Here is a 25,467-nt window from a genome sequence, read left to right on the forward strand (position 1 = left end):
AAATGGTTTACTAATCAGCCAGCAAGAGACACACAACACATGTGATACTTCATTGAGAGAAATAACAAGAAGCGAGTAAAACTAGATCATGTAGAGTTAATGTCTCTGCAACAATTTAAATATCTTAGTTCAATACTGAGTCATGATGTGGATGGTAGAAGCTGCAGAAAGAGTGCTTGGATAAATGGAGGAGGTTGACAGGAATTCTCTATGGTAAGAAAATGTCAAGTAAACTGAAGAGCAAAGTGTATAAGACCATAATTAAGCCAGCCATGATGTGTGGGTCAGAATGATGGCCAATGAAGAAAAAGTACTTCATACTGGTAAAATGAAAATGCTCATGTGGACCATGGGTAAGGCAAGAGCTGATAGGCTATGCAATGAAATGGTATGAGCCATTATGTAGGTAGCCCTCATCTGGGAAAAGCTGAGGGAGTATTGACTGAGATGACTGGATCACGTGAGATGACAAGATATGGGATACATTGGCCGGAGAGTAAAATAGCTAATAGTCATGGGGAAAAGACCATGAGGAAGACCTAGAAAGAGGTGGTTTGAGACACTGAAGGAGAACATGAAGAATGTAGGTGTCAGCTTGCAAGGTGCACTTGTCAAAAATGCTTGGAGATTAACAACAAGAGCTGCTCACACACTTGATATGACAAGTCAAAAGCATAGAAGAAGAGGTAATCCAGAATAAACTGTGTGGAAATCTGTGAAGGAGGTGTCCTTTTCTTCTAGAACCATGCAGAATAATCTTCTCCATTTCATTAAAGTAAATATATCTGGTGGATGGCTTTCTGCTATTTAAAAGAATGCTTTGAACCATTAGGGAACACTTCACTTCCTGAGAAGATAGCCGCTGAGCATCCATAACAGATGTAGGATGAGGGTCAGGATGTGTCATCTGGTCATAGGTCTGTGATGCTATGTTCAAAACCTGAAGCAGAGATATGGGATCCCAAATGAAAAGATTTAAAAGGTCCAAGAACCAACACTGATGATGAGGCCAGGCTGGTGTTATCAGAATTAGCATGGTGTGAGCCTGTCTGAGTTTGCATGAACTTCTTCAAACCAGAGGAATGGTGGAGAAAGCATATAGAAGTTTGGTCTTCCAGTGCAGTAGAAAGGTCTCTGATATGCATCCTGGGCTGTGATCTTCTTTGGAACATGCTTCCTTTTGTCAAGTAGACAAGATGTCTATTTCTTCCATTCCCTGGATCTGAAAAATATACCTTACTATGTACATTCTGAGAGACCATTCATGATCTCTGCTGAATGTTGAGATGGTCTGACACAGTTCTGAACCCCTGGGAAGTGAGGGGCCTTGAGTATGATCAAATTCTTTGCAAAGAAACTACGGTGGTCCTTTGCCTGTTGACAGAGCGTTGTTGTGATAATAGAACCTACAAATTCTGGACCTTCTCCCTCAGATGAGAGAAGAACAGGATTCCAGGGCAACTAGCATGGTGTGATGCATTATCCCGCTCAGAAAGAAGTTGAAGATCCTGGGGAGATTTGCAAGGGAAAAACCTGCATAACCAAGAGCAGGCTTATTGTAAGGAGGCCCATCTGCATGAGTTCCAGCAAGGAGACTGAGCATTGCTTCTGCTGCCAGTGTCGGAATCCAAGCTATTCGCCTGATGACAGTGTCATTTTGAGGTATTGAGACATGTTGGGGAGGATGATTATAAGATCTGGCAACCTGCAAAGGAGAAGCAGACTATTGGACTATGAGTCTCAAACCCAGGACCACAAGTTGTCTCATAAGAGCTGGTAAGCTCCAACCTGCTACCCACTAACAGTTGCTAAGGCAGAAGCGGAACCCCTAGAGACTACTCCAGTCCTGGAACCTGATTGACAGAAGGCTGGGGCAGTCCTGTTTGGTCCACAGCTTCTATATAAACCTAGTACAGGAATAGGAATTTGTCCATGCAATTGGGATCCACCTTGCTCTGGGCTGTGTGCCTTGGGGCTCTGTTCCTACTCCCCTGGCTTGACTTTCTGGTAGCCTGACTCTGCTCTCAAGGTTGTCTCCTGCTTCTGGTTTCCTGGTAACCTGACCCTGCCTGCCTTCCAACACTCGACTCTCAGTTTGCCCTCTGACCTCCTGGTATCAGACTTGGCTTGACTCCTCGTTTGACCACTAGATCAGACCGCCCACATCCTGATCCTGACACAGACCAAAGTATATCACATCAACTTACTGAATGCGTGGAAGGGCCAGGAGGGTCTCCTTATCACTCCACTACCCCCCAGCCCCAAACTCAGCCCTCAGACTTCTGTGCTGCAAAATCATAACCTTGCACTTGTAGGGAAACATCTGTGGCCTGAGTGAGATCAGAAAATTTGTTAGCTGGTTGCCTCATTCCCAGAGGTATTCTTGGCAATGCCTAGGCAAATACATCTGGTGTTCCAGCATATTGACACTGCACCCAGATGGAGGTGTGCAAGAGCCCGCATCCTCTTCCAAATAAGATGTGGGAGACAGTGAACCAGGTGCTCTAGTCCATGTTAGATGTAGGGGAGGTAGAAGAGTTGCACGGCAAGTGAAGAAGCCCAATTATGCTCATGTTCAAACAGGATGGATCAAGCTGGTTCTGCATCAGTTTCGACAAGGTGAATGCAATTTTGTAATTTAATGCATGCCAAGGCCAACGAACTACTAGAAAGACTGGGGGTGGCCACTCTCAACAAAGGAGTGTCCTTGATGCCCAAATCTAAACAGAAGACTGTCTTCTCCATTCAGGTTATACCAGTTTGAAAACCAGGGCTCCATGGAGCTTCTGCCAACTGTCAGCAGTCAATTAATAGAGTGTTGTAGCTCTATGGGTCATACGCAACTGTCTACAATGATATCATCATATATAACGATGAGTGGGCTGGCCATATAAGGCACATTACTGCAATCCTACAGTCTCCTACGGAGACAGGGTTGATGGCCAGACCAACCAAGTGCTGCCTGGCCACCCAGGAAGTCACCTACCTAAAGTATACAATGGGAGGGGGACAGTCACAACCCCTGGTGGACAAAGTCCAAACTTTAGTGGACTGCCCTGTCCCTTCCATCAAACAACAAGTTTGCCATTTCGTGGGATTAGGGGGGTACTATGGGTGATTCATTCCAAACGTCACTACCATTGGTGCCCCTTTAAAGGATTCTACAACCCAAAAATCCATTGGATGAAAAACTGCAACAAGCCATTCAGAACACTGAAAGACCAGTTGAGCCAGGAACTGGTGCTGTTCCACCCAGAATTCACAAAGCCATTTATTGTACAAACCAGTGTATCCAACATTGTGCTTGGAGCAGTGTTGTCTCAAGAATTTGGAAGAAGAGAACATCCCATCTTCTTTCTCAATAAAAAGTTTTTTTCCCAGGGGAGGTGCCATACTAGTCATTGAGAAGGAGGCCCTGCAATGAAATGGGCTGTTGATGCACTGCAATATTATTTATGGGGGTAGTCCTTCCACCTAGTTACTGACCATGTGCCACTCTAGTGGCTGAACTCCATGAAAGATCACAACCTGTGCCTGGAATAATAGGGCAGAGCTACCCTAACTCTCCCTCAGTTCCTTCTCACCAGAATCCAGTAAATTAGACTCCTATGTAGAGGGGAAGGAGGGTGAGTTGTGGAATGGACATGAGCAACGCATCTCAAAGAACAATAGTTACAGAACAGGTGTCAAGGTTCCTTCCCCACTCTGAACTCTAGGGTACAGATGAAAGACCCCCTAAACTTATTCTTACCAGCTTAGGTTAAAAACTTATCAAGGTACAAACTTTGCCTTGTCCTTGAACCCTATGCTGCCACCCCCAAGCGTGTTAAACAAAGAACAGGGAAAGAGCCCACTTGCAGATGTCTTCCCCCCCTCAAATATCCCCCCAAGCCCTATACCCCCTTTCCTGAGGAAGTCTTGATAAAAATCCTCACCAATTTGCATAGGTGAACACAGACCCAAACCCTTGGATCTTAAGAACAATGAAAAAGCAATCAGGATCTTAAAAGAAGAATTTTATTTAAAGAAAAAGTAAAAGAATCACCTCTGTAAAATCAGGATGGTAAATGACTTACAGGGTAATCAGATTGAAAACATAGAGAATCCCTCTAGGCAAAACCTTAAGTTACAAAAAAACACAAAACCAGGAATATACATTCCATTCAGCACAGCTTATTTACCAGCCATTTAACAAAAGAAAATCTAATGCATTTCTAGCTAGATTATTTACTAACTTTTTACAGGAGTTCTGAAGAGCATTCCTGATCTGTTCCCGGCAAAAGCATCACACAGACAGACAGACCCATTGTCCGTCCCCCCCCTCCAGCTTTGAAAGTATCTTGTCTCCTTATTGGTCATTTTGGTCAGGTGCCAGCGAGGTTATCTTAGCTTCTTAACCCTTACAGGTGAAAGGGTTTTGCCTCTGGCCAGGAGGGATTTTATAGTTCTGTATACAGAAAGGTGGTTACCTTTCCCTTTATATTTATGACACCCCACAAATCACAGATAGGGTGGAACACTGGCTGGGATCTCTTCCTGGACCTCTAAGAGAAAACAGAGTTAATAAGACACATGCACCTCTAAATATACTACCAAGTATATAAAGACTAACAATATTTTCCACATCTCAAGGACAATTTTAACCAGTTGATTCTGGGAAACTTTCATGGGAGAGTGCATCAGCCACTTTGTTAAAAGTTCCTGACATGTGTTGTATGTCAAAATCAAAATCTTGGAGAGCTAAACTCCACCGAATAAGTTTTTTGTTATTTCCTGTGGCAGTATGAAGCCACTGTAGCGCAGCATGGTTGGTTTGCAGGTGGAAACGCTGTCCCCAAACGTATGGGCGTAGCTTTTCCAGAGCGTAGACAATGATGTAACATTCTTTTTCACTGACTGACCAGTTGCTTTCCCTCTCAGACAGCTTCTTGCTGAGAAACACTGCAGGATGGAATTCTTGATCCGGTCCTTCCTGCATTAAAACTGCTCCCACACCACGCTCGGACACATCTGTGGTTACTAGGAACGGTTTGTCAAAGTCTGGGGCCCTTAACACAGGGTCAGACATGAGTGTTGCTTTAAGCTGGTTAAAGGCCTAAGAGGGTTTAGACCTGTTTCTTTGACTTTGGGACAGGCCACTTTTGGATAGCATCCACTTTGGCCTGTAGGGGGTTGATAGTTCCTTGACCCACCTGGTGTCCAAGGTAAGTCACTCTGTTTAGGCCTATTTGACACTTCTTAGCCTTAACAGTTAGTCCTGCCTCCCTTATGCTCTCAAAGACTTTTTGTAGATGTTCCAGGTGTTCCGCCCAGGAATCCGAAAATATGGCCACATCGTCAAGGTAGGCGACTGCATAGTCTCCCAATCCTGCTAGGAGACCATCTACAAGTCTTTGGAAGATGGTGGGTGCATTCTGCAGCCCGAAAGGGAGTACATTAAATTCATACAGCCCGATATCTGTGGTGAAGGCTGACCTTCCCTTGGCAGATTCATCTAGCGGTACCTGCCAGTACCCCTTGGTTAAGTCCAAGGTAGAGATGAACTGGGCCCATCCCAGTTTCTCCAATAGTTCATCTGTGTGTGGCATTGGATAGTTGTCTGGGCGAGTTACAGCATTTAGCTTACGGTAGTCCATGCAAAAATGTATCTCCCCATCGGGTTTGGGAACTAGAACCACTGGAGATGCCCATGCATTGCCACAGGGGCGGATTACCCCCATCTGTAGCATATCCTGGATCTCCCGTTCTATAGCAGTTTTAGCCTGAGGAGACACCTGGTAAGTTTGGACTTTAATTGGGTGAGCATTACCTGTGTCAATAGAGTCGTATGCCCATTCAGTCAGTCTTGGGGTGGCTGAGAACGTCGGCGCATAGCTAGTGCACAGCTCCTGGATGTGCTGTCGCTGCATATGCCCAAGGGTCGGGGAGAGGTTCACCTCTTCCATGCCACCATCACTTTTCCCTTCGTAGTAGACACCATAGAATCATAGAATATCAGGGTTGGAAGGGACCTCAGGAGGTCATCTAGTCCAACCCCCTGCTCAAAAGCAGGACCCATCCCCAATTAAATCATCCCAGCCAGGGCTTTGTCAAGCCTGACCTTAAAAACTTCTAAGGAAGGAGATTCCACCACCTCCCTAGGCAACGCATTCTAGTGTTTCACCACCCTCCTAATGAAAAAGTTTTTACTAATATCCAACCTAAACCTCCCCCACTGCAACTTGAGACCATTACTCCTTGTCCTGTCCTCTTCCACCACTGAGAATAGTCTAGAACCATCCTCTCTGGAACTACCTCTCAGGTAGTTGAAAGCAGCTATCAAATCTCCCCTCATTCTTCTCTTCTGCAGACTAAACAATCCCAGTTCCCTCAGCCTCTCCTCATGAGTCATGTGTTCCAGACCCCTAATCATTTTTGTTGCCCTTCGCTGGACTCTCTCCAATTTATCCACATCCTTCTTGTAGTGTGGGGCCCAAAACTGGACACAGTACTCCAGATGAGGCCTCACCAATGTCGAATAGAGGGGGATGATCACGTCCCTCGATCTGCTCGCTATGCCCCTACTTATACATCCCAAAATGCCATTGGCCTTCTTGGCAACAAGGGCACACTGCTGGCTCATATCCAGCTTCTCGTCCACTGTCACCCCTAGGTCCTTTTCCGCAGAACTGCTGCCTAGCCATTCGGTCCCTAGTCTGTAGCTGTGCATTGGGTTCTTCTGTCCTAAGTGCAGGACCCTGCACTTATCCTTATTGAACCTCATCAGATTTCTTTTGGCCCAATCCTCCAATTTGTCTAGGTCCCTCTGTATCCTGTCCCTGCCCTCCAGCGTATCTACCATTCCTCCCAGTTTAGTATCATCCGCAAATTTGCTGAGAGTGCAATCCACACCATCCTCCAGATCATTTATGAAGATATTGAACAAAACCGGCCCCAGGACCGACCCCTGGGGCACTCCACTTGACACCGGCTGCCAACTAGACATGGAGCCATTGATCACTACCCGTTGAGTCCGACAATCTAGCCAACTTTCTACCCACCTTATAGTGCATTCATCCAGCCCATACTTCCTTAACTTGCTGACAAGAATACTGTGGGAGACCGTGTCAAAAGCTTTGCTAAAGTCAAGATACAATACATCCATTGCTTTCCCTTCATCCACAGAACCAGTAATCTCATCATAGAAGGCGATTAGATTAGTCAGGCATGACCTTCCCTTGGTGAATCCATGCTGACTGTTCCTGATCACTTTCCTCTCATGTAAGTGCTTCAGGATTGATTCTTTGAGGACCTGCTCCATGATTTTTCCGGGGACTGAAGTGAGGCTTACTGGCCTGTAGTTCCTAGGATCCTCCTCCTTCCCTTTTTTAAATATTGGCACTACATTAGCCTTTTTCCAGTCATCCGGGACTTCCCCCATTCGCCACGAGTTTTCAAAGATAATGGCCAATGGCTCTGCAATCACAGCCGCCAGTTCCTTTAGCACTCTCGGATGCAACTCATCTGGCCCCATGGACTTGTGCACGTCCAGTTTTTCTAAATAGTCCCTAACCACCTCTTTCTCCACAGAGGGCTGGCCATCTATTCCCCATGTTGTGATGCCCAGCACAGCAGTCTGGGAGCTGACCTTGTTCGTGAAGACAGAGGCAAAAAAAGCATTGAGTACATTAGCTTTTTCCACATCCTCCATCACTAGGTTGCCTCCCTTATTCATTATGGGGCCCACACTTTTCTTGGCTTTCTTCTGGTTGCCAACATACCTGAAGAAACCCTTCTTGTTACTCTTAACATCTCTCGCTAGCTGCAGCTCCAGGTGCGATTTGGCCCTCCTAATTTCATTCCTACATGCCCGAGCAATATTTTTATACTGTTCCCTGGTCATATGTCCAACCTTCCACTTCTTGTAAGCTTCTTTTTTATGCTTAAGATCTGCTAGGATTTCACCGTTAAGCCAAGCTGGTCGCCTGCCATACTTACTATTCTTTCGACACATCGGGATGGTTTGTCCCTGTAACCTCAACAGGGATTCCTTGAAATACAGCCAGCTCTCCTGGACTCCTTTCCTCTTCATGTTAGTCCCCCAGGGGATCCTACCCATCCGTTCCCTGAGGGAGTCGAAGTCTGCTTTCCTGAAGTCCAGGGTCTGTATCCTGCTGCTTACCTTTCTTCCCTGTGTCAGGATCCTGAACTCAACCAACTCATGGTCACTGTCTCCCAGATTCCCATCCACTTTTGCTTCCCCTACTAATTCTTCCCAGTTTGTGAGCAGCAGGTCAAGAAAAGCTCCCCCCCAGTTGGCTCCTCTAGCACTTGCACCAGGAAATTGTCCCCTACGCTTTCCAAAAACTTCCTGGATTGTCTATGCACCGCTGTACTGCTCTCCCAGCAGATATCAGGAAAATTAAAGTCACCCATGAGAACCAGGGCATTCGATCTAGTAGCTTCCGCGAGCTGCCGGAAGAAAGCCTCATCCACCTCATCCCTCTGGTCCGGTGGTCTATAGCAGACTCCCACCACTACATCACTCCTGTTGCTCACACTTCTAAACTTAATCCAGAGACACTCAGGTTTTTCTGCAGTTTCGTAGCGGAGCTCTGAGCAGTCATACTGCTCCCTTACATACAGTGCTACTCCCCCACCTTTTCTGCCCTGCCTGTCCTTCCTGAACAGTTTATAACCATCCATGACAGTACTCCAGTCATGTGAGTTATCCCACCACATCTCTGTTATTCCAATCACGTCATAATTCCTTGACATCACCAGGACCTCCAGTTCTCCCTGCTTGTTTCCAAGGCTTTGTGCATTCGTATATAAGCACTTGAGATAACCTGTTGATCGCCCCTCATTCTCAGTATGAGGCAGGAGCCCTCCCCTCACAGACATTCCTGCCTGTGCTTCCTCCCGGTATCCCGCTTTCCCACTTACCTCAGGGCTTTGGTCTCCTTCCCCCGGTGAACCTAGTTTAAAGCCCTCCTCACTAGGTTAGCCAGCCTGCTTGCAAAGATGCTCTTCCCTCTCTTCATAAGGTGGAGCCCGTCTCTGCCCAGCACTCCTCCTTCATGGAACACCATCCCATGGTCAAAGAATCCAAAGCCTTCTCTCTGACACCACCTGCGTAGCCATTCGTTGACTTCCACTATTCGACGGTCCCTACCCAGGCCTTTTCCTTCCACGGGGAGGATGGACGAGAACACCACCTGCACCTCAAACTCCTTTATCCTTCTTCCCAGAGCCACATAGTCCGCAGTGATCCGCTCAAGGTCATTCTTGGCAGTATCATTGGTGCCCACGTGGAGAAGCAGAAAGGGGTAGCGATCCGAGGGCTTGATGAGTCTCGGCAGTCTCTCCGTCACATCGCGAATCTTAGCCCCCGGCAAGCAGCAGACTTCTTGGTTTTCCCGGTCAGGGCGGCAGATAGATGACTCAGTCCCCCAGAGTAGAGAGTCCCTGACCACCACCACCCGCCTCCTTCTCTTGGGAATGGTGGTCGTGGAACCCCCCCATCTCAGGACAGTGCATCTCATGCCTTCCAACCAGTGGAGTCTCCTTCTGCTTTCTCCCCCCAGGCATATCATCTGGTCTACTCTCCGCAACGGTACCTGTGGAGAGAACATGAAAGCGGTTAGTTACCTGTGTCTGCGTTGCTGGAACCCGGACATTCCCCCTTCTTCTTCTGGAGGTCACATGTTGCCAAGCTTCTTCACTGGCCTCTTGGCTCCGCTGTGCAACCTGCTCTAAATCTTTAGAGCTTTGTGCCCATAGAAGCATATCCTGACTTTTGTCCAGAAAATCCTCCGTTTCTCTTATGCAACGCAGGGTCGTTATCTGTTGCTCCAGACCTTCAATCTTCTCTTCCAGTATGGAGACCAGCTTGCACTTTGTACACACAAAGTCGCTTCTGTCCTGTGGAAGAAAGACAAACATGGCACATCCAGTGCAGGTCACAATAGCTGAACCCCTCCCTTCCATACCACCTTCTTACTATGAGCTTCCTCAGAGAAGTTGGCAAGATGTAAGTCTCACTGGGCTCACTCCAGGCAAACTCCCAGGCAAACTCCTGCTGTGTGCTGCTCTGCTGTCCCCCGCTGCTCAGCTGGTTTGCCGCCGCTCAGCTGGTTCGCGAAGCTCTGGCTATTTTTAAACAGCCAGGCTCCCCTGAAACAAACAGACAGACAGCCCCACTGCCCGCCCCCTGCAGGCTACCAGCCAATCAGACACTCGCTCAGGCTCTCACACTGCCCTCCCAGCAAACACATGCTCGGATACTTACTCAGCAAACACGCACTCGGATACTCACCAATCCCAGGCAAACTCCTGCTGTGTGCTGCTCTGCTGTCCCCTGCTGCTCAGCTGGTTCGCCGCCGCTCACCTTTAGGCCACTCAGCATCATCTCCTCCCTGGGCTGTAAACTGACAAACCTTTAATTCTCTGGAATAAAAGGGCTTTAGAGAATTAATATAGTACACCTTAGGCTTTCAGTTGGAGGTGGGGAATGCTATGAGATAATTAACAGCTCCCATGCGCTCTTGGACCTTGAATGGCCCTTCCCACGATGCTTCCGTTTTATGGGCCTGGAGTGCCTTTAAGACGATGACCTCATCCCCTATTTTGAAGGAACGCTCTCTGGCATGTTTATCATACCAGGCTTTTTGCTCTTTTTGAGCATCCTGTAAGTTTTCTTTAGCAAGGGCTAAAGAGGTTCAGAGGGTGTTTTGTAGGTTGGTTACAAAGTACAGAATGTTAGTTCCTGGAGAAGGTCTAAATCCCTCCCGTTGCTGCTTCACCAACTGTAATGGCCCCTTAACCTCACGGCCATATACAATTTCAAATGGGGAAAACCCTAAACTGGGATGTGGTACAGCTCTGTAGGCAAACAGCAAAACTGCTGCAACACTAGGTCCCAATCATTGGAGTGCTCATTTATGAATTTACGTATCATGGCCCCCAAAGTTCCATTAAATTTCTCCACCAGGCCATTTGTTTGATGACGGTAAGGGATAGCAACCAAGTGATTCACCCCATGAGCTTCCCAAAGGCTTTCCATAGTTCCTGCCAGGAAATTAGTTCCTGCATCTGTGAGGATGCTGGAGGGCCAACCTACCCTGGCAAAAATGTCTGTTAGTGCCTGGCACACACTTTTAGCCCTGATGTTGCTTAGAGCTACTGCTTCCGGCCATCGGGTGGCAAAATCCATGAAAGTCAGTATGTACTACTTTCCTCTGGGTGTCTTTTTCGGAAAAGGACCCATAATATCCGCTGAATACTCACTGAAATGGAACCTGGGGAGTGGCTGGAGAGGGGCTTTGACCCGATCTTGTGGTTTTCTCACTCTTTGGCATACCTCACAAGACTGGACATAGGTAGAAACATCCTTGCCCATTCCCTCCCAGTGGAATGACCTCCCCAAACGGTCTTTGGTCCTGTTCACTCCAGCATGGCCACTAGGATGATAGTGAGCTAAGCTCAAGAGCTTGACCCGGTACTTAGTTGGAACTACCAACTGTCTCTGAGGATGCCAGTCTTCCCGGTGTCCACCAGAAAGAGTTTCTTTGTATAAAAGTCCTCTTTCTACAACAAACCTGGATCGATTAGAAGAGCTGAGAGGCGGTGGGTTGGTCCGTGCCGCCGTCCAAGCTCTTTAGAGGCTTTCATTTGCTTCTGTGTTCGGTCTGGAACTTTTCCCTTGAGGCTGGAGACATCAGTTCCTCATTGGATTGTGGATTTGGGCTTGGTCCCTCTGGAAACTATGTAGGGGATGGGGCTGTTTCCGTTGACTGGGAACCGCTTTCCGCTGGTGCACTACATTGGGGTTCAGGCTCCGGCTGAGCCTCTTGTGTAGGGTTATCGGCTGCTGCCAGTGCAGGTTCTGTGGGGCCCACTGGTGTTGGGGTTGCAAGTACTGGATTCAGTTCTTGCAATGGTTCTGGTGCTGGTTTTTCCACTGGTTCTGGTTCTGAGACCGGCTCTGTCTGGGTCTCTGTGACTGGATCCACTACTGCTGTTGCAGACGATGGCATGGGGTCCAGTTCCATTATCTCTGACCAGGTCCTGGTAAAAGTTTCCGGAACAGAGCAAGGCATGACAGCTTGCTTAACCTGGCTGTGGGTGACCATTCCCACCCTCTTGGCTCGCTTCACATGATTGGCCAAGTCTTCCTCGAACAGCATGGGGATGGGATAATCATCTTAGACTGCAAAAGTCCACGTTCCTGACCAGCCCTTGTACTGGACAGGCAACTTGGCTGCAGGCAAATTGAAAGAGTTAGACTTGAAGGGTTGAATTGTTACTTGGATCTCTGGGTTGATTAAATTGGGGTTTACTAAGGAAGCATGGATAGCCAACACTTGTGCTCCGGTGTCCCTCCACGCAGTAAACCTGTGGTATGATTCCGGTGCAATGAACTGTAATCTGTTGGGGTTCTTGGGGCAGTTGGCCTTTTTATGCCCCGGCTTGTTACATTTAAAACTTCATCCAGCTGACGGGTCACTGGGGCGAGGTGGGTTGCTGGAGAATTGTGTGGCAGGACAATAAGGTGTCTAGAGTGTTCTTTGGTGTGTAGTTGGGGCCTTGGGCTGCCCTCGGTAGTAGGGTGTGGTCTGAGATTGTCCCTTCTGGTATTCCCTCCAACTGTGACCAGGGTTGTTTCTCTCTCCTCCCTCCAACTGTTTTGTTCCAGTTTGCCCCGCCTCTCTGGCGGTCTGGGACTGCTCGTACTGATCAGCAAAGGAAGCAAGACTTTCTGCTGAGTCCATTTCCTTATCCCATAAACACTGTGTTATTTCCTCTTTGGACATATTCAGGAATTGCTCCTGAGCTATCAAATCACACATTCCTTCAAAGCTAGTTAGACCCCTTACTTTGACCCATTTATCGAACAGATCCTTTATCTGGTTTAGATAAGCCACATTACTTAGTCCAGGTCCTCTCTTAAGGGTCTAAATTTTACTTTGTAAGTTTCAGGTGTAACTTGAAATTGCTTTAAAACCAAATCCTTGAATTTGTTATAGTTAGAAGCCTCATCAATAGGCATCTTATTGAATGTGTCCAGAGCTCTTCCAATCAAATTTGCGACCATCTTATGAGCTCCAGGAATTTTATGGATTGTGCAGAGTCTCTCAAAGGTGAGAAAATATTCAGCAATATCACTGGATTCATCATACTGTGGACATAGTCACTCCCATTTGTGGATTGTTGGGTAAGGATTGTTAGGGTGATCCAGTATATTCTGCTGAACCTTTGCTTTCTCCATCTCCAGTGCATGCTTCCACTCTTTTTCCTTTGCCTCCATTTCTTTCCTGTGGGCAGCCTCTTTGGCTTTTTCTGCCTTGGATTCTGTCATCTTAGCCTTTCTGTTTTTAACTAACTTTACACCCAAGAGTTAAAAAAAAAAACTGGCTTGTAAAATTTTGTGTGCTGTAATGTGATACCTATGTTCTCTGATAGTTATTCTCAGCCTACAGAAAAATCCGTTGTCTCCAGGCCAATAGACAGAAAAACCCTCTACTTGCTCTTAGCTAAAAAAAAACCAAACAAACCTCTTCAGGTCTGTTAAAAACTTGTGAATTTCCCTACAGGAGGTTAACTACCCAGCCTTGAGGTAGAGAAAACTCCAGCTCAAAAAAGACAAATCCCTTTTGTCTCTGCTCTGGCCCCCAGGCAGAGACAAAAAACTCTAACTTCTTTCAGCTTAAAACCTGTTTCCAAGCAGCCCAAAGGAAAAAAAATGTCCTTTTAAAATCCTACTGTGCTTCTGCTTCAAAATTATCTAAAAAAAAAAATCTTAAAATGATCCCACAGCTCTGCCACCATGTCAAGGTTCCTTCCCCACTCTGAACTCTAGGGTACAGATGTGGGGACCTGCATGAAAGACCCCCTAAGCTTATTCTTACCAGCTTAAGTTAAAAACTTCCTCAAGGTACAAACTTTGCCTTGTCCTTGAACCCTATGCTGCCACCACCAAGCATGTTAAACAAAGAACAGGGAAAAAGCCCACTTGGAGATATCTTTCCCCCCCGCCAAATATCCCCCCAAGCCCTACACCCCCTTTCCTGGGGAAGGCTTGATAATTATCCTCACCAGTTGGTACAGATGAACACAGACCCAAACTCTTGGATCTTAAGAACAATGAAAAAGCAATCAGGATCTTAAAAGAAGAATTTTATTTAAAGAAAAAGTAAAAGAATCACCTCTGTAAAATCAGGATGGTAAATGCCTTACAGGGTAATCAGATTGAAAATGTCAAAGTTTGACTCAGACTCACAATTTATCAGACCACTCTGTTTTATTAGCAAAGCTGCTCTGCTAATACATTTAGAAGTGAGCCCCCCGAGTGGGGCTTGTGTCTCTTAATTTATACAGTTTTTTGGAGAACAAGTCACAGAGAAGTTACAGACAAAAGAAGAAAAAGATTTTAGTCACCACCCTTCAAGATCCCTGAGACCAGTCACGTATCTTCAATTACCTGCCACCCTTAACAATCTCCTTTAATAGCTTCCAGTTAACTTAACTAATTGCCCTTCACACCTTCCATTCTGATGCCTGCTTCTTAGACGTGCTGGCTCTATCTTAATTGCTTCTCCATTTAAAAGCTAACTGTCCCTACGTGTGCTCCCTCAGATACTTTGTAACATGTTTTGGCATGCCCTCTCACATACAATGTATCCAGCATGTCCCCTTATACAACGTTATACTTATACAATGTTATACTTCCACAAAAACATAGAGAATCCCTCTAGGCAAAACCTTAAGTTACAAAAAGACACAAAACCAGGAATATACATTCCATTCAGCACGGCTTATTTACCAGCCATTTAACAAAAGAAAATCTAACACATTTCTAGCTAGATTATTTACTAACTTTTTACAGGAGTTCTGAAGAGTATTCCTGATCTGTTCTGAATGTTCTGAACGTTCTGCTGAATGGAATGTATATTCCTGTTTTTGTGTCTTTTTGTAACTTAAGGTTTTGCCTAGAGGGATTCTCTATGTTTTGACTCTGTTTAAAATCAGGATAGTAAATGCCTTACAGGGTAAACAGAGTCAAAACATAGAGAATCCCTCTAGGCAAAACCTTAAGTTACAAAAAGACACAAAAACAGGAATATACATTCCATTCAGCAGAACGTTCAGAACATTCAGAACAGATCAGGAATACTCTTCAGAACTCCTGTAAAAAGTTAGTAAATAATCTAGCTAGAAATGTGTTAGATTTTCTTTTGTTAAATGGCTGGTAAATAAGCCGTGCTGAATGGAATGTATATTCCTGGTTTTGTGTCTTTTTGTAACTTAAGGTTTTGCCTAGAGGGATTCTCTATGTTTTTGTGGAAGTATAACATTGTATAAGTATAACGTTGTATAAGGGGACATGCTGGATACATTGTATGTGAGAGGGCATGCCAAAACATGTTACAAAGTATCTGAGGGAGCACACGTAGGGACAGTTAGCTTTTAAATGGAGAAGCAATTAAGATAGAGCCAGCACGTCTAAGAAGCAGGCATCAGAATGGAAGGTGTGAAGGGCAATTAGTTAAGTTAACTGGAAGCTATTAAAGGAGATTGTTAAGGGTGGCAGGTAATTGAAGATACGTGACTGGTCTCAGGGATCTTGAAGGGTGGTGACTAAAATCTTTTTCTTCTTTTGTCTGTAACTTCTCTGTGACTTGTTCTCCAAAAAACTGTATAAATTAAGAGACACAAGCCCCACTCGGGGGGCTCACTTCTAAATGTATTAGCAGAGCAGCTTTGCTAATAAAACAGAGTGGTCTGATAAATTGTGAGTCTGAGTCAAACTTTGACATTTTCAATCTGATTACCCTGTAAGGCATTTACCATCCTGATTTTACAGAGGTGATTCTTTTACTTTTTCTTTAAATAAAATTCTTCTTTTAAGATCCTGATTGCTTTTTCATTGTTCTTAAGATCCAAGAGTTTGGGTCTGTGTTCATCTGTACCAACTGGTGAGGATAATTATCAAGCCTTCCCCAGGAAAGGGGGTGTAGGGCTTGGGGGGATATTTGGGGGGGGAGAAGACATCTCCAAGTGGGCTCTTTCCTTGTTCTTTGTTTAACACGCTTGGTGGTGGCAGCAAAGGGTTCAAGGACAAGGCAAAGTTTGTACCTTGAGGAATTTTTTAACGTAAGCTGGTAAGAATAAGCTTAGGGGGGGTCTTTGATCTTGACACATCTGTACCCTAGAGTTCAGAGTGGGGAAGGAACCTTGACAACAGGTAAGTAACAGTTTTTCCTTCTTTGAGTGATTGCACATGTCCATTCTTCTTCGGATGACTGACAAAGCAATTCAAGATGGATGAGGGTTTCACACCCTATCTGAACAGAGCTTCTGTAATGGGGTGGCACCCACCTCTCATGAGCGTCCCCTGGTCAAGTGTGTGCATGCTTGCAGTTTTCTCAATTTATCGTCTCATGGTACCTCCTCTCAGCTGCTGCTCTTGTCAGGTGGGTCTTCATTGACTCAGTCCTCTGGCCAAGTCACACTCTGTCCATGTGTGACAAATAAACAACCCCCTTCCAAGGTATACAATTCAACTGGGCCTAGCTGAATGCCCTTGCTAATGTCCTTTAACAGGACAAAAAGGCCCACTGTAGTACCCCTATGTTGGCAATGTCTCTGTAGCCCTCCCCAGTCTCAATTTGACCAACAGGGCCTGAGGATTATCTCAGTACCCTAATTGGCCAGTTTACGTGTGAAGGTTCCAGCTTTGGGGTGGAGTAGCACCCTGCAGGGCTTCCTCCCTGGAAGGTCTTTGCCTGCCCTTTAGTCCTCTGACCCCAGCTCTTCAGCTGCATCAGTCTCCATTCAGTCCCCTTCCAGGGATAACAGTTCCATGTACAGTGCCTTCCCTGGGCCTGTCTAAATTCTCTTCTCTCAGGGCACATCACCTTCCCCCATGGCTTGGGGGGGACCCAGGCACACCCACTATTCTGTGTCCAAACCCAGGGACCCTCTAAGTAGCAGCCATGTGCCATATCCCTTTAACTAACTGCTTTTCCGTGGGCTACTTCCCCATAGCCCGTCTTAATTGTTTCCTAGCAGCCAGCCAGAAGCTATTCCCTCTCTTCCTCAGTCCCTGCCAGCAAATACCTGCCTTAGCCTTGCAGCCAGCAGGAGAACCTCTTGCTCCCCCAGTCCCTACTAGCAGACTGATTTATCCAGGTCTTTCAGCCAGCCAGGAGCACCTCTTGCTTCCAGGGTCCCTACAAGCAGACTGAACTCACTCCGGTCCTGCAGCTCCTTTTATATGAACCTGCTAGGCCCTCATTGGCTACTCCCTGTAGCCTCTCTGATTGTCTGCTTCCCCTGCAGCCACTCTAGCCAGGTTGGAGGACCTCTCCGCTGCTCCTTTTCTAGGATGGGTGTGGGAGGGCCCTGAGGCCTCCAGCAGGGGGCCTTTGGGCCTAGTCCACCCCATCAGACTGCAACGCAACTCGCCCAAATCTAGCATCATCTCTTGACACTGAGACAGCGCAATGAGCACAGAACTTGTGATAAGGTGCTCACAGGGCTGGTCACCCTAGTAGTTGGTGCTCCAGACCTCTGGCCCCTTCCCTGTCTGTCAGGGTGGAAGAGGTGCCTGTTTCCTGACCCCAAGCCAGCAATCTTCAGGCTTCCACTTGCATCTCGGCAACAGCCCTTAAGGGAATGTGGTGGGGGACCTAGGACTTTCCTTTCCTCCAGAACCCAAACCAGGGTTATATGGGAAGCAACCCTGTCAGGGTGCTCCCTGCAGAGTCTAAGGCCTTGTCTACACTACAGGGGAAATTTGATCTAAGCTACGCAATTTGAGTTTGTGAATAGTGTAACTCAAATCGATGTAGCTTAGATCTACTTACCGCGGGATCCACACTATGTGTGTTGATGGGAGATGCTCTCCTGTCGGTTCCCCCTTCTCTTCTTGACTCCCCCTACAGGAATTGATGGGAGAATGATCTGTGGTCGAAGCCCTAAGTTAAGGAGTATCTGGGCTTTATAAAAGGTTAAGAAGGCTCAGGCTGGAGCGTAGAACACAGAGAGAAAGCTCCTGGGGAGAGAGTCTACAAAGCTCTCTAGGCAGGGTGTTCCTGAGAGTTACCCTGAGTCAGCAGGGAAGAGACTGCAGAGCTCTAAGCCAGTGGTTCTCAACCAAGGGTACGTGTACAACTGGGAGGTCTTTCAGGGGGTACATCAACTCATCTAGATACTTGCCTAGGTTTAAAACAGGCTACATAAAAAGCACTAGCAAAGTCAGTACAAACTAAAGTTTCATTCAGACTATGACTTTTTTATGCTGCTCAATATACTATACGCTGAAATGTAAGTACAATATTTATATTCCAATTGACTTATTTTATAATTATGTGGTAAAATGAGAAAGTAATACATTTTTCAGTAATAGTGTGCTGTGACACTTTTGTATTTTTATGTCTGATTTTGTAAGCAAATAGTTTTTAAATTAGGTGAAACTTGGGAGTACACAAGACAAATCAGACTTCTTAAAGGGGTGCAGTAGTTTGGAAAGGTTGAGGGCCACTGCTCTAAGCAAAGGAGAATCTTTGTTTTGTAGTTGATTAAATAAATTAGACACCTGAGGGCAATGTTCCCTATATACAAGTTTTACTGAACTTATTAAAAATTGACTAAGGGAAACTGAGGCACAGATGTAACTGTGATTCCGCACCAGGCCACCAGGGTTGCTCAAAAGGGGAGTTCCCACCATTATACTATGATATACAGGAGGACCAACTAAATGCTCTATAATGGTTCCTTCTGGCCTTTGACTGTAGAGCTGGTTGGTAAATGTTTTTTGTTCCCATGAACAATTTCAGTAAAAGCAGAAATTTTTGTTTTCCTTAACATTTTTCTTTAAAAGAATGTAAGGTTTTCGTCAAAAACTGGTTTTCAAGCTTTCACTTTTTGATGAAAACGTATAAGTTTAAATCAAAATCAGACCCAAGGATTAAACCCTAAGCTATGGTATATATTTTTCAAGTCACAAGTAATATAAAAATTGAATGAAACATTTAAGGTAGTTGCTGGTTATAGAATCATAGAGTATCAGGAGTGGAAGGGACCTCAGGAGGTCATCTAGTCCAACCCCCTGATCAAAGCAGGACCAATCCCCAACTAAATCATCCCAGCCAGGGCTTTCTCAAGCCTGACCTTGAAAACTTCTAAGGAAGGAGATTCCACCACCTCCCTAGGTAACTCATTCCAGTGCTTCACCACCCTCCTAATGAAAAAGTTTTTCCTAACATCCAACCTAAACTTACCCCACTGCAACTTGAGACCATTACTCCTTGTTCTGTCATCTGGTACCACTGAGAACAGTCTAGATCCATCCTCTTTGGAACCCCCTTTCAGGTAGTTGAAAGCAGCTATCAAATCCCCTTCTAGTGACTTCTGATAGACTTCACTCCCTATATATTTGGTTTTGTTTTTAGAACTGAAACTGAAAATATTCACACTGGAAGCAAGTCAAAAGGTGACTTCAGAATGGTAAGACACAGAAAATACATAATGCATAAATACCTTCTTTTACAGCCACATTTTCAGAATTGCTAGTGTAAAAGCACATATTAGGACTGTCAAAGAGTTAAAAATTGTGATTAATCATGAGATAAAAAAATTAATGGTAGTTTTAATTACACTGTTAAACGAGAATCGAATACAATTTATTTAAATATTTTTGGATGTTTACTACATTTTCAAATATATTGATTTCAATTACAACACAGAATACAAAGTGTACAGTGCTCACATTATATTGTTATTTTTTATTACAAATATTTGCTATGTAAAAAAAGATAAAAGAAGTAGTATTTAAGTTCACCTTATACAAGTATTGTAGTACAATCTATTATGAAAGTTGAACTTACAAATGTAGAATTATTATTGTTATTTTTGTACATAACCACTCAAAATAAAATAAAACAATGTTAAATTTTAGAACCTACAAGTCAACTGAGAAATTCAGTATTCTGCAGATGGGAGGGCTGTGAGTTGTGCAGGAGAAGGGTCAGCTGTGCAGGAGAAAGGTGAATTCTCAATGCTGCTCCTGTTGGGCTGGGTTTCTGAGCTCACCAGGCTTGCCTCCTGTCCAGAAAGGAAGAGTTTCACCATAGAAATCTACATTCAGTGTTCAGGGAGGACGTGTGGGGAGGCAGGGGTGGACAAGCAATGACTTGTGAAGGAAGAGGGTGAAGGAGGAGTCTTGCTGCTGCTTTTGGAAGCGTGGTTTCTGGTACTGGGTTTGCCAGGCTCGCCTTCTTTTACTGAGTTAGGTGGGGTCCCTTCAGCTTAGTGAGCTCTTGTTTGCAATGGAGGTTGGGGAGCACAGGTGCCAACTTTTGTTGGCACCGGTGGGTGCTTGCACCCTCCTGCCCCTGGCCCCGCCCCGACTCCACCCCCTCCCTGCCCTTATTAGACCCCTCCCCAAAACTGCACCCCGGCCCCACCTCTTCCCCCAGGGTGTCAGGTTCCTCCTCCTCCCCCCTCCCTCCCAGCGCTTGCCACATGAAACAGCTGTTTTGTAGCCCAAGTGCTGGGAGGGAGGGGGAGAAACAGGATGCGGCAGCCTGCTCAGGGGAGGAGGTGGAGGTGAGCTGGGGTGGGGGGGCGGGTCAGGGAGTTGCTGGTGCATGCAGGGCCCTCACCAATTTTTCCCCATGGGTGCTCCAGCCCCAGAGCACCCACGGAGTTGGCACCTATGGTGGGGAAGAAGGGTTGGTGCAGGGAGGCTGAGCTCACCAGGCCCCAGTTCTCTCTGGGGTATCCCCCACAGCAAGGAGCCAGCCAGGGACAATGAGGCAATGGGGCGTGGTGTGGGGGAGGAAGGTCGGTCACCAGAGTGAGGTGCTGGCCGGAGGAAATAGGGCACGGCAGGGTCAGGATCGCTTCCTCTCTGCCGGAGCTGGGATGGGAGCCACTTCCTCTTCTCTTCCTGTCCTCCAGGGGTGTATTGGGTTACTGTGCCTCACTGGACACTGTCGGGTCCTTTCGCAACTGATGCTTCCCTCCTCACCCAGTGTTTTCAATTAATCACAGGCATTAACTGTGATTAATTGACAGCCCTAGTACATATACATAATTTAGATATTCCTTTCCACCAGAAACTCTAACTGCAAAGGAGCTAAGTATGTCTGGTCAGAATTTTTCAAATCAAAATATTTAATTGAAAAGTGCTCTTTTTATTGAAATGTGTAATGAAAGTGTTTGACATTTTCAAATTTTCTGTGCACACACAGACTTCTCTAGCTTAGTCACTCTGAAAGGCACAGTATATAGTGAATCTAACTGAAGTTTAGGTTTGTCATGTTGGAGAGCTGGGTTCTGTGCCTGTTAATGTCTTTTTAAAAAATGGGAGGAATTGTTCAGTGGTTGTTCCCAAACTGTCTTCTAGGTTGGGGATCATGCCTGTCCTATAGTGAATTTGAATTCCTGGTCTCCTCTTTTCCAACTCAGGAAACTCTTTTTCCTAGGCTACAGAGTGTTTGATAAATCGGTCTTTCTCTCTCTTATGTTAAGACTCTCTAGAAGTGAGTGATTGTGATCTCACAGCAATATGTATTTTGTTATCAAATTATAATTTGGCACTTCCAGGTGGACACAAAAACTTGCATTTTAACACCTTAAAATACTTTTAAAAATATGCCACACATGTATCTAAAAATAGTATTTTAGGAATCCTTGTCTCAGAAATTATATCTATGGAAACTTGAACCATAATCATACCATTATGTTAGAGGAGTACAAAAAAAAGTGAGACTCTCCTCTGAACAAAATAAAATGGAAGTTCTTAAAGGAAGCTTAATTATGATGCAGTTGCCACAGAACCATAACACATAAATAGTTAATAATTAAGCTGCCAGTATATATAGCTCATGGATATGTAGCATAGATCTTGGGTTTTGTCAGAGCAATAAAACTAGTTCACTATAAATGGGTTTCTCGGTGTAACCCTCTACATCAGCTCCTAACATGGTGTCAGAAGTAAAGGAGTTTTTATTCCTTTCTTTGTTATGGCTGACCAGCACTGAATCATTTTGGGCAATAGCTGTGAACAACTTTCCTCTCAATGCTATATTGCAAATGTATGGAGAGATCTGTGAAAACTGGAGTTTATTCTGGGGCTCAACGATAAAATGCAAAGTGGCTGCGAAACTGGATTATGAAACTATAGAAATCTGAGTGGCTACACTGAATACAGCAGTGGGTAAGGACTGCTTCCTAATTAGTCAGCACAGATAGCCAGCAGTTGCAAAACAAAAACAAAAAAACCCCAAAACCCCAACCTCCCCAACTTTGTGCTTAAAAGAAATGTAATATTGGAGATATATTTTCAGTACATCTGATCAAACAACCTGAAATCAATCTGCAGCCAGGCTGCGCCAGTTAGCCTCATCATGCAAATTTGTCATACATTTGCAGAAGAACTTCCAGATCATATAGTTGAAAACATTAGAACTAATGCCAGATATACATTACATGCAATAGAAAATAAACGGCAACACAAGTGAAAACAGCTGTGGTCTGCAAAGAAGGGCAAACAAAAGCACTTATTGTAGGACAAGACATTGGAAAAGGCAAATGCCCAGCTTTTGGTGTGCTTATTGCAAAATAAAAAAATTGTGTTGCAAAAGTATGAAATAGTTTTATAATATACTCCAGATAGGGAATGACAGTGACAGTTCCTCAGATGAGTTCGTCTTAGGACTACTCACTGTGTGGGGGCTGTGAGGAGTACAGGTTAAAAGGAGGTTGTACAACTAAAAATTCCAAGGATCACGAAGAGACCCAACTCAGTCATTTACATTTCAAACAGACAGTGGGGCTACCGGCAAGGTCATGAGCTTTAAAGTTTACTGCAAAATTGTACACAATAAATCCCAATGTAAGTAAATAAATAAAACTACTGGAAAACAACTCTGTGCTAAAGTTCTACAATGGCATATGAATATGTCCTACAGATGATGAAAAAGAGATTACTTACATTTGGTGAGTGCATGTCCAGTGCATACACAGAGAATTTTCTAGTCAACAATATTCACTGGGGCACCACATGACTCTTTCTCTCCTTATGTGCCCCCCCCCCACCACTCTTCAGTTTCTTCTCCACTGTGAGAGCCTGTGACATCAGGACTCTGAGGTAGCAGAGTTGTCTGGTGGGTTGTGGAATATGTATACAGACTACATATCTCAAAGATCATCAGTTACTGTACAAGTGACAAAGAGTCCTGTGGCACCTTCTAGACTAACAGATGTATTGGAGCATAAGCTTTTGTGGGTGAATACAAGTGAGTAATCCTTTACTTCATCAGGTGCTAGTCCATATCCAAGTCCACTGTTGGTGACTTCCAAGCAGTAGTCATCACTTGGCATGGATACAAGGAATCTCTGTGACTGTGGACTGCAACATGGATATTGCATGTTATTGGATACTGCAACATCCAAATATTGCATCAGCTCTTGCCACTTGCACCTACATGTAATGCTCAGCAACATGTGTACGGATTACTAAATCACTGCTTTGCAAATATCCTGAACAGGCAGGTTTGCTAAGGAAGCTACCGAGATAGACTGTGCTTTAGTACCTGACCACTAGCTGGTAACATATCTTGATGCACTGGAGAGTTTGATGTTCTCTCTGTAGACATGGCCTGTCCCTTGATTCTTTTTGTATATGCCAGAAACAGCCAGGGAGGCTGCCAGAATTATTTTCTTGTGTCCAGGTAGAAAAATATGGCTGTGTACACTTCCTCCGTGTGCAACCTCTGCTCCCTTCTCCCAGCATGAAGCTTTGGGAAGAACACAGGCAGGTGGGAGAGCTCATTGCCATAGAATTCTGACACTACTTAAGAAAGAAATATAGGATATGTCCTCATGGATACTTTGTCCTTGTAGATAACCGTAGCTCCCTGATTCTCCTGGCAGGTGTGTTTTTATGGAGAGATAGGATAGCAAGCATGTAGCCATGGGTTCAAAGAGAGCATTCATCAGTTTCACAAGGACCAGGTTAAGGTTCCATGTTAGGACTGATTCCCTGACTGGTGGATAAAGATGCTCTTCAGGAATCTTTTTACTATACGGTGGGAGAAGACTGAGCATTGGTCAGTTAGTGAGGCAATAGCTGAAATGGCCAGATGAACCCACAGCAATCTCACTGACAGCCCAGAGTCCTTCAGGTGCAACCAGGTACTCTGAGATCTCCTGGATTTCCAAATGCATGGGGGACAGCTGGTGCTACAACCCCCAGTTCACAAACCTCGTCCATATAGAGAGAGAGATGGACCTAGTGGAATCTTTCCTGCTACTAAGACACTTCTGGGCATCTTGCAGGCAGGTCCTCTATGCTGGTATCAGAGAGCATGCATGCTGTCAGGTGGACTGGACCATAGCACCATTCTCCCAAATTGGGCATCAGCATTCAATGCTATGGCCAAAGAATTGTGGAGGGTGAAGGTGTGCACTGAATTCAGAATTTCTTCTTTGCAAATTTGCAACACGAGAACCTGTCTGTCACAGGAAGCTGCAGTGGTTTTTGTGAAGTAGGTCTTTAAGCCAGAAGGCATCAATTTCTCATCTTAAGTGTAACAATATTCTAGAATCTCTTTTACCAGTAGCAGGTTTAGGAGGCATTTGATAATGCCTCCCAGACTGCATCTCTTGTATTATGAAGCAGCCTGCTTTTTGAAGCAAAATGCTGGATAGGGAGTTTTCCAGGTAGAGGAGGGCTATGATAATCCCAGGAAGCAGGCAGTGGCCTTAGTGGCTTTCATGTTTGCTAGTGCTTCATTAGCTCTATTACTAAAGAGGCCCATGCCCTCAAAAAGGAGGTCTTCAGTTTTTCCTTGGGATTCTAATGTGAGGCCAGAGGGTCTTGGTCAGAAGTATCTCCAAATAGCTACTCTTGTGGCCATTGTTCTTGCACTGTTTTCTGAGGCCATCATATTTTACTCTGAGAGAGTACCCAGTGACTGAATTACCCTTGATGAGTAGAGTCATGGATGGGTATGTAATCGGGGCAGCTAGCCCCTCCTGCTGCCATGGCTACACTCTTATTTTTAGCATACTAGCTTGGTCAGAGCAAGGATGGGTATGTTTCCGCAAGCTGGAATTTACAACTCCAGTTCAAGTGTTCAAAATGAAGAGGCAGAGTGAGATGCTTTATTGCCTCTAGCTCTTTACACCATGGAGTTTGTCAAAAAGGGCTGTAATAGAGGGGCTGATCTTTCAACTGGTACAGGATACACCCTGCTCACTCTATTGGATACTTGTGGAAAAGAGAACAGAGAAAGCCAGATAAAGACAGAGCAGATGGATAGAGCCAGCTTCTTTTTGGTCTGTGGTTGTAATATGTTGAACAGGTTGTCTCCAGTGCCCTGAGTCTTGTCTGCAGCTTAAATTCTTTGCCATTCTCCACAATACTTCCTAAAGCTGTTTCTGTTCATCGGAAGGAGAACCAAATAAGGCACC

General features: G+C 45.2%; 1 protein-coding gene across 1 annotated transcript in view; it reads left to right on the forward strand.

The window, feature by feature from the left end:
• Positions 1-25,467, forward strand: part of MAJIN (membrane anchored junction protein) — a 108,193-nt gene that overhangs the window by 62,003 nt on the left and 20,723 nt on the right. Inside the window, exon 7 of the mRNA XM_048837222.1 lies at positions 19,437-19,491. Within this exon, the coding sequence (XP_048693179.1) occupies positions 19,437-19,491 (55 nt within the window). The remainder of the gene's footprint in view (positions 1-19,436; positions 19,492-25,467) is intronic.

The sequence above is a fragment of the Caretta caretta genome, chromosome 2 (genome assembly GCF_965140235.1).
Source record: "Caretta caretta isolate rCarCar2 chromosome 2, rCarCar1.hap1, whole genome shotgun sequence".
Lineage (NCBI taxonomy): Eukaryota > Metazoa > Chordata > Testudines > Cheloniidae > Caretta > Caretta caretta.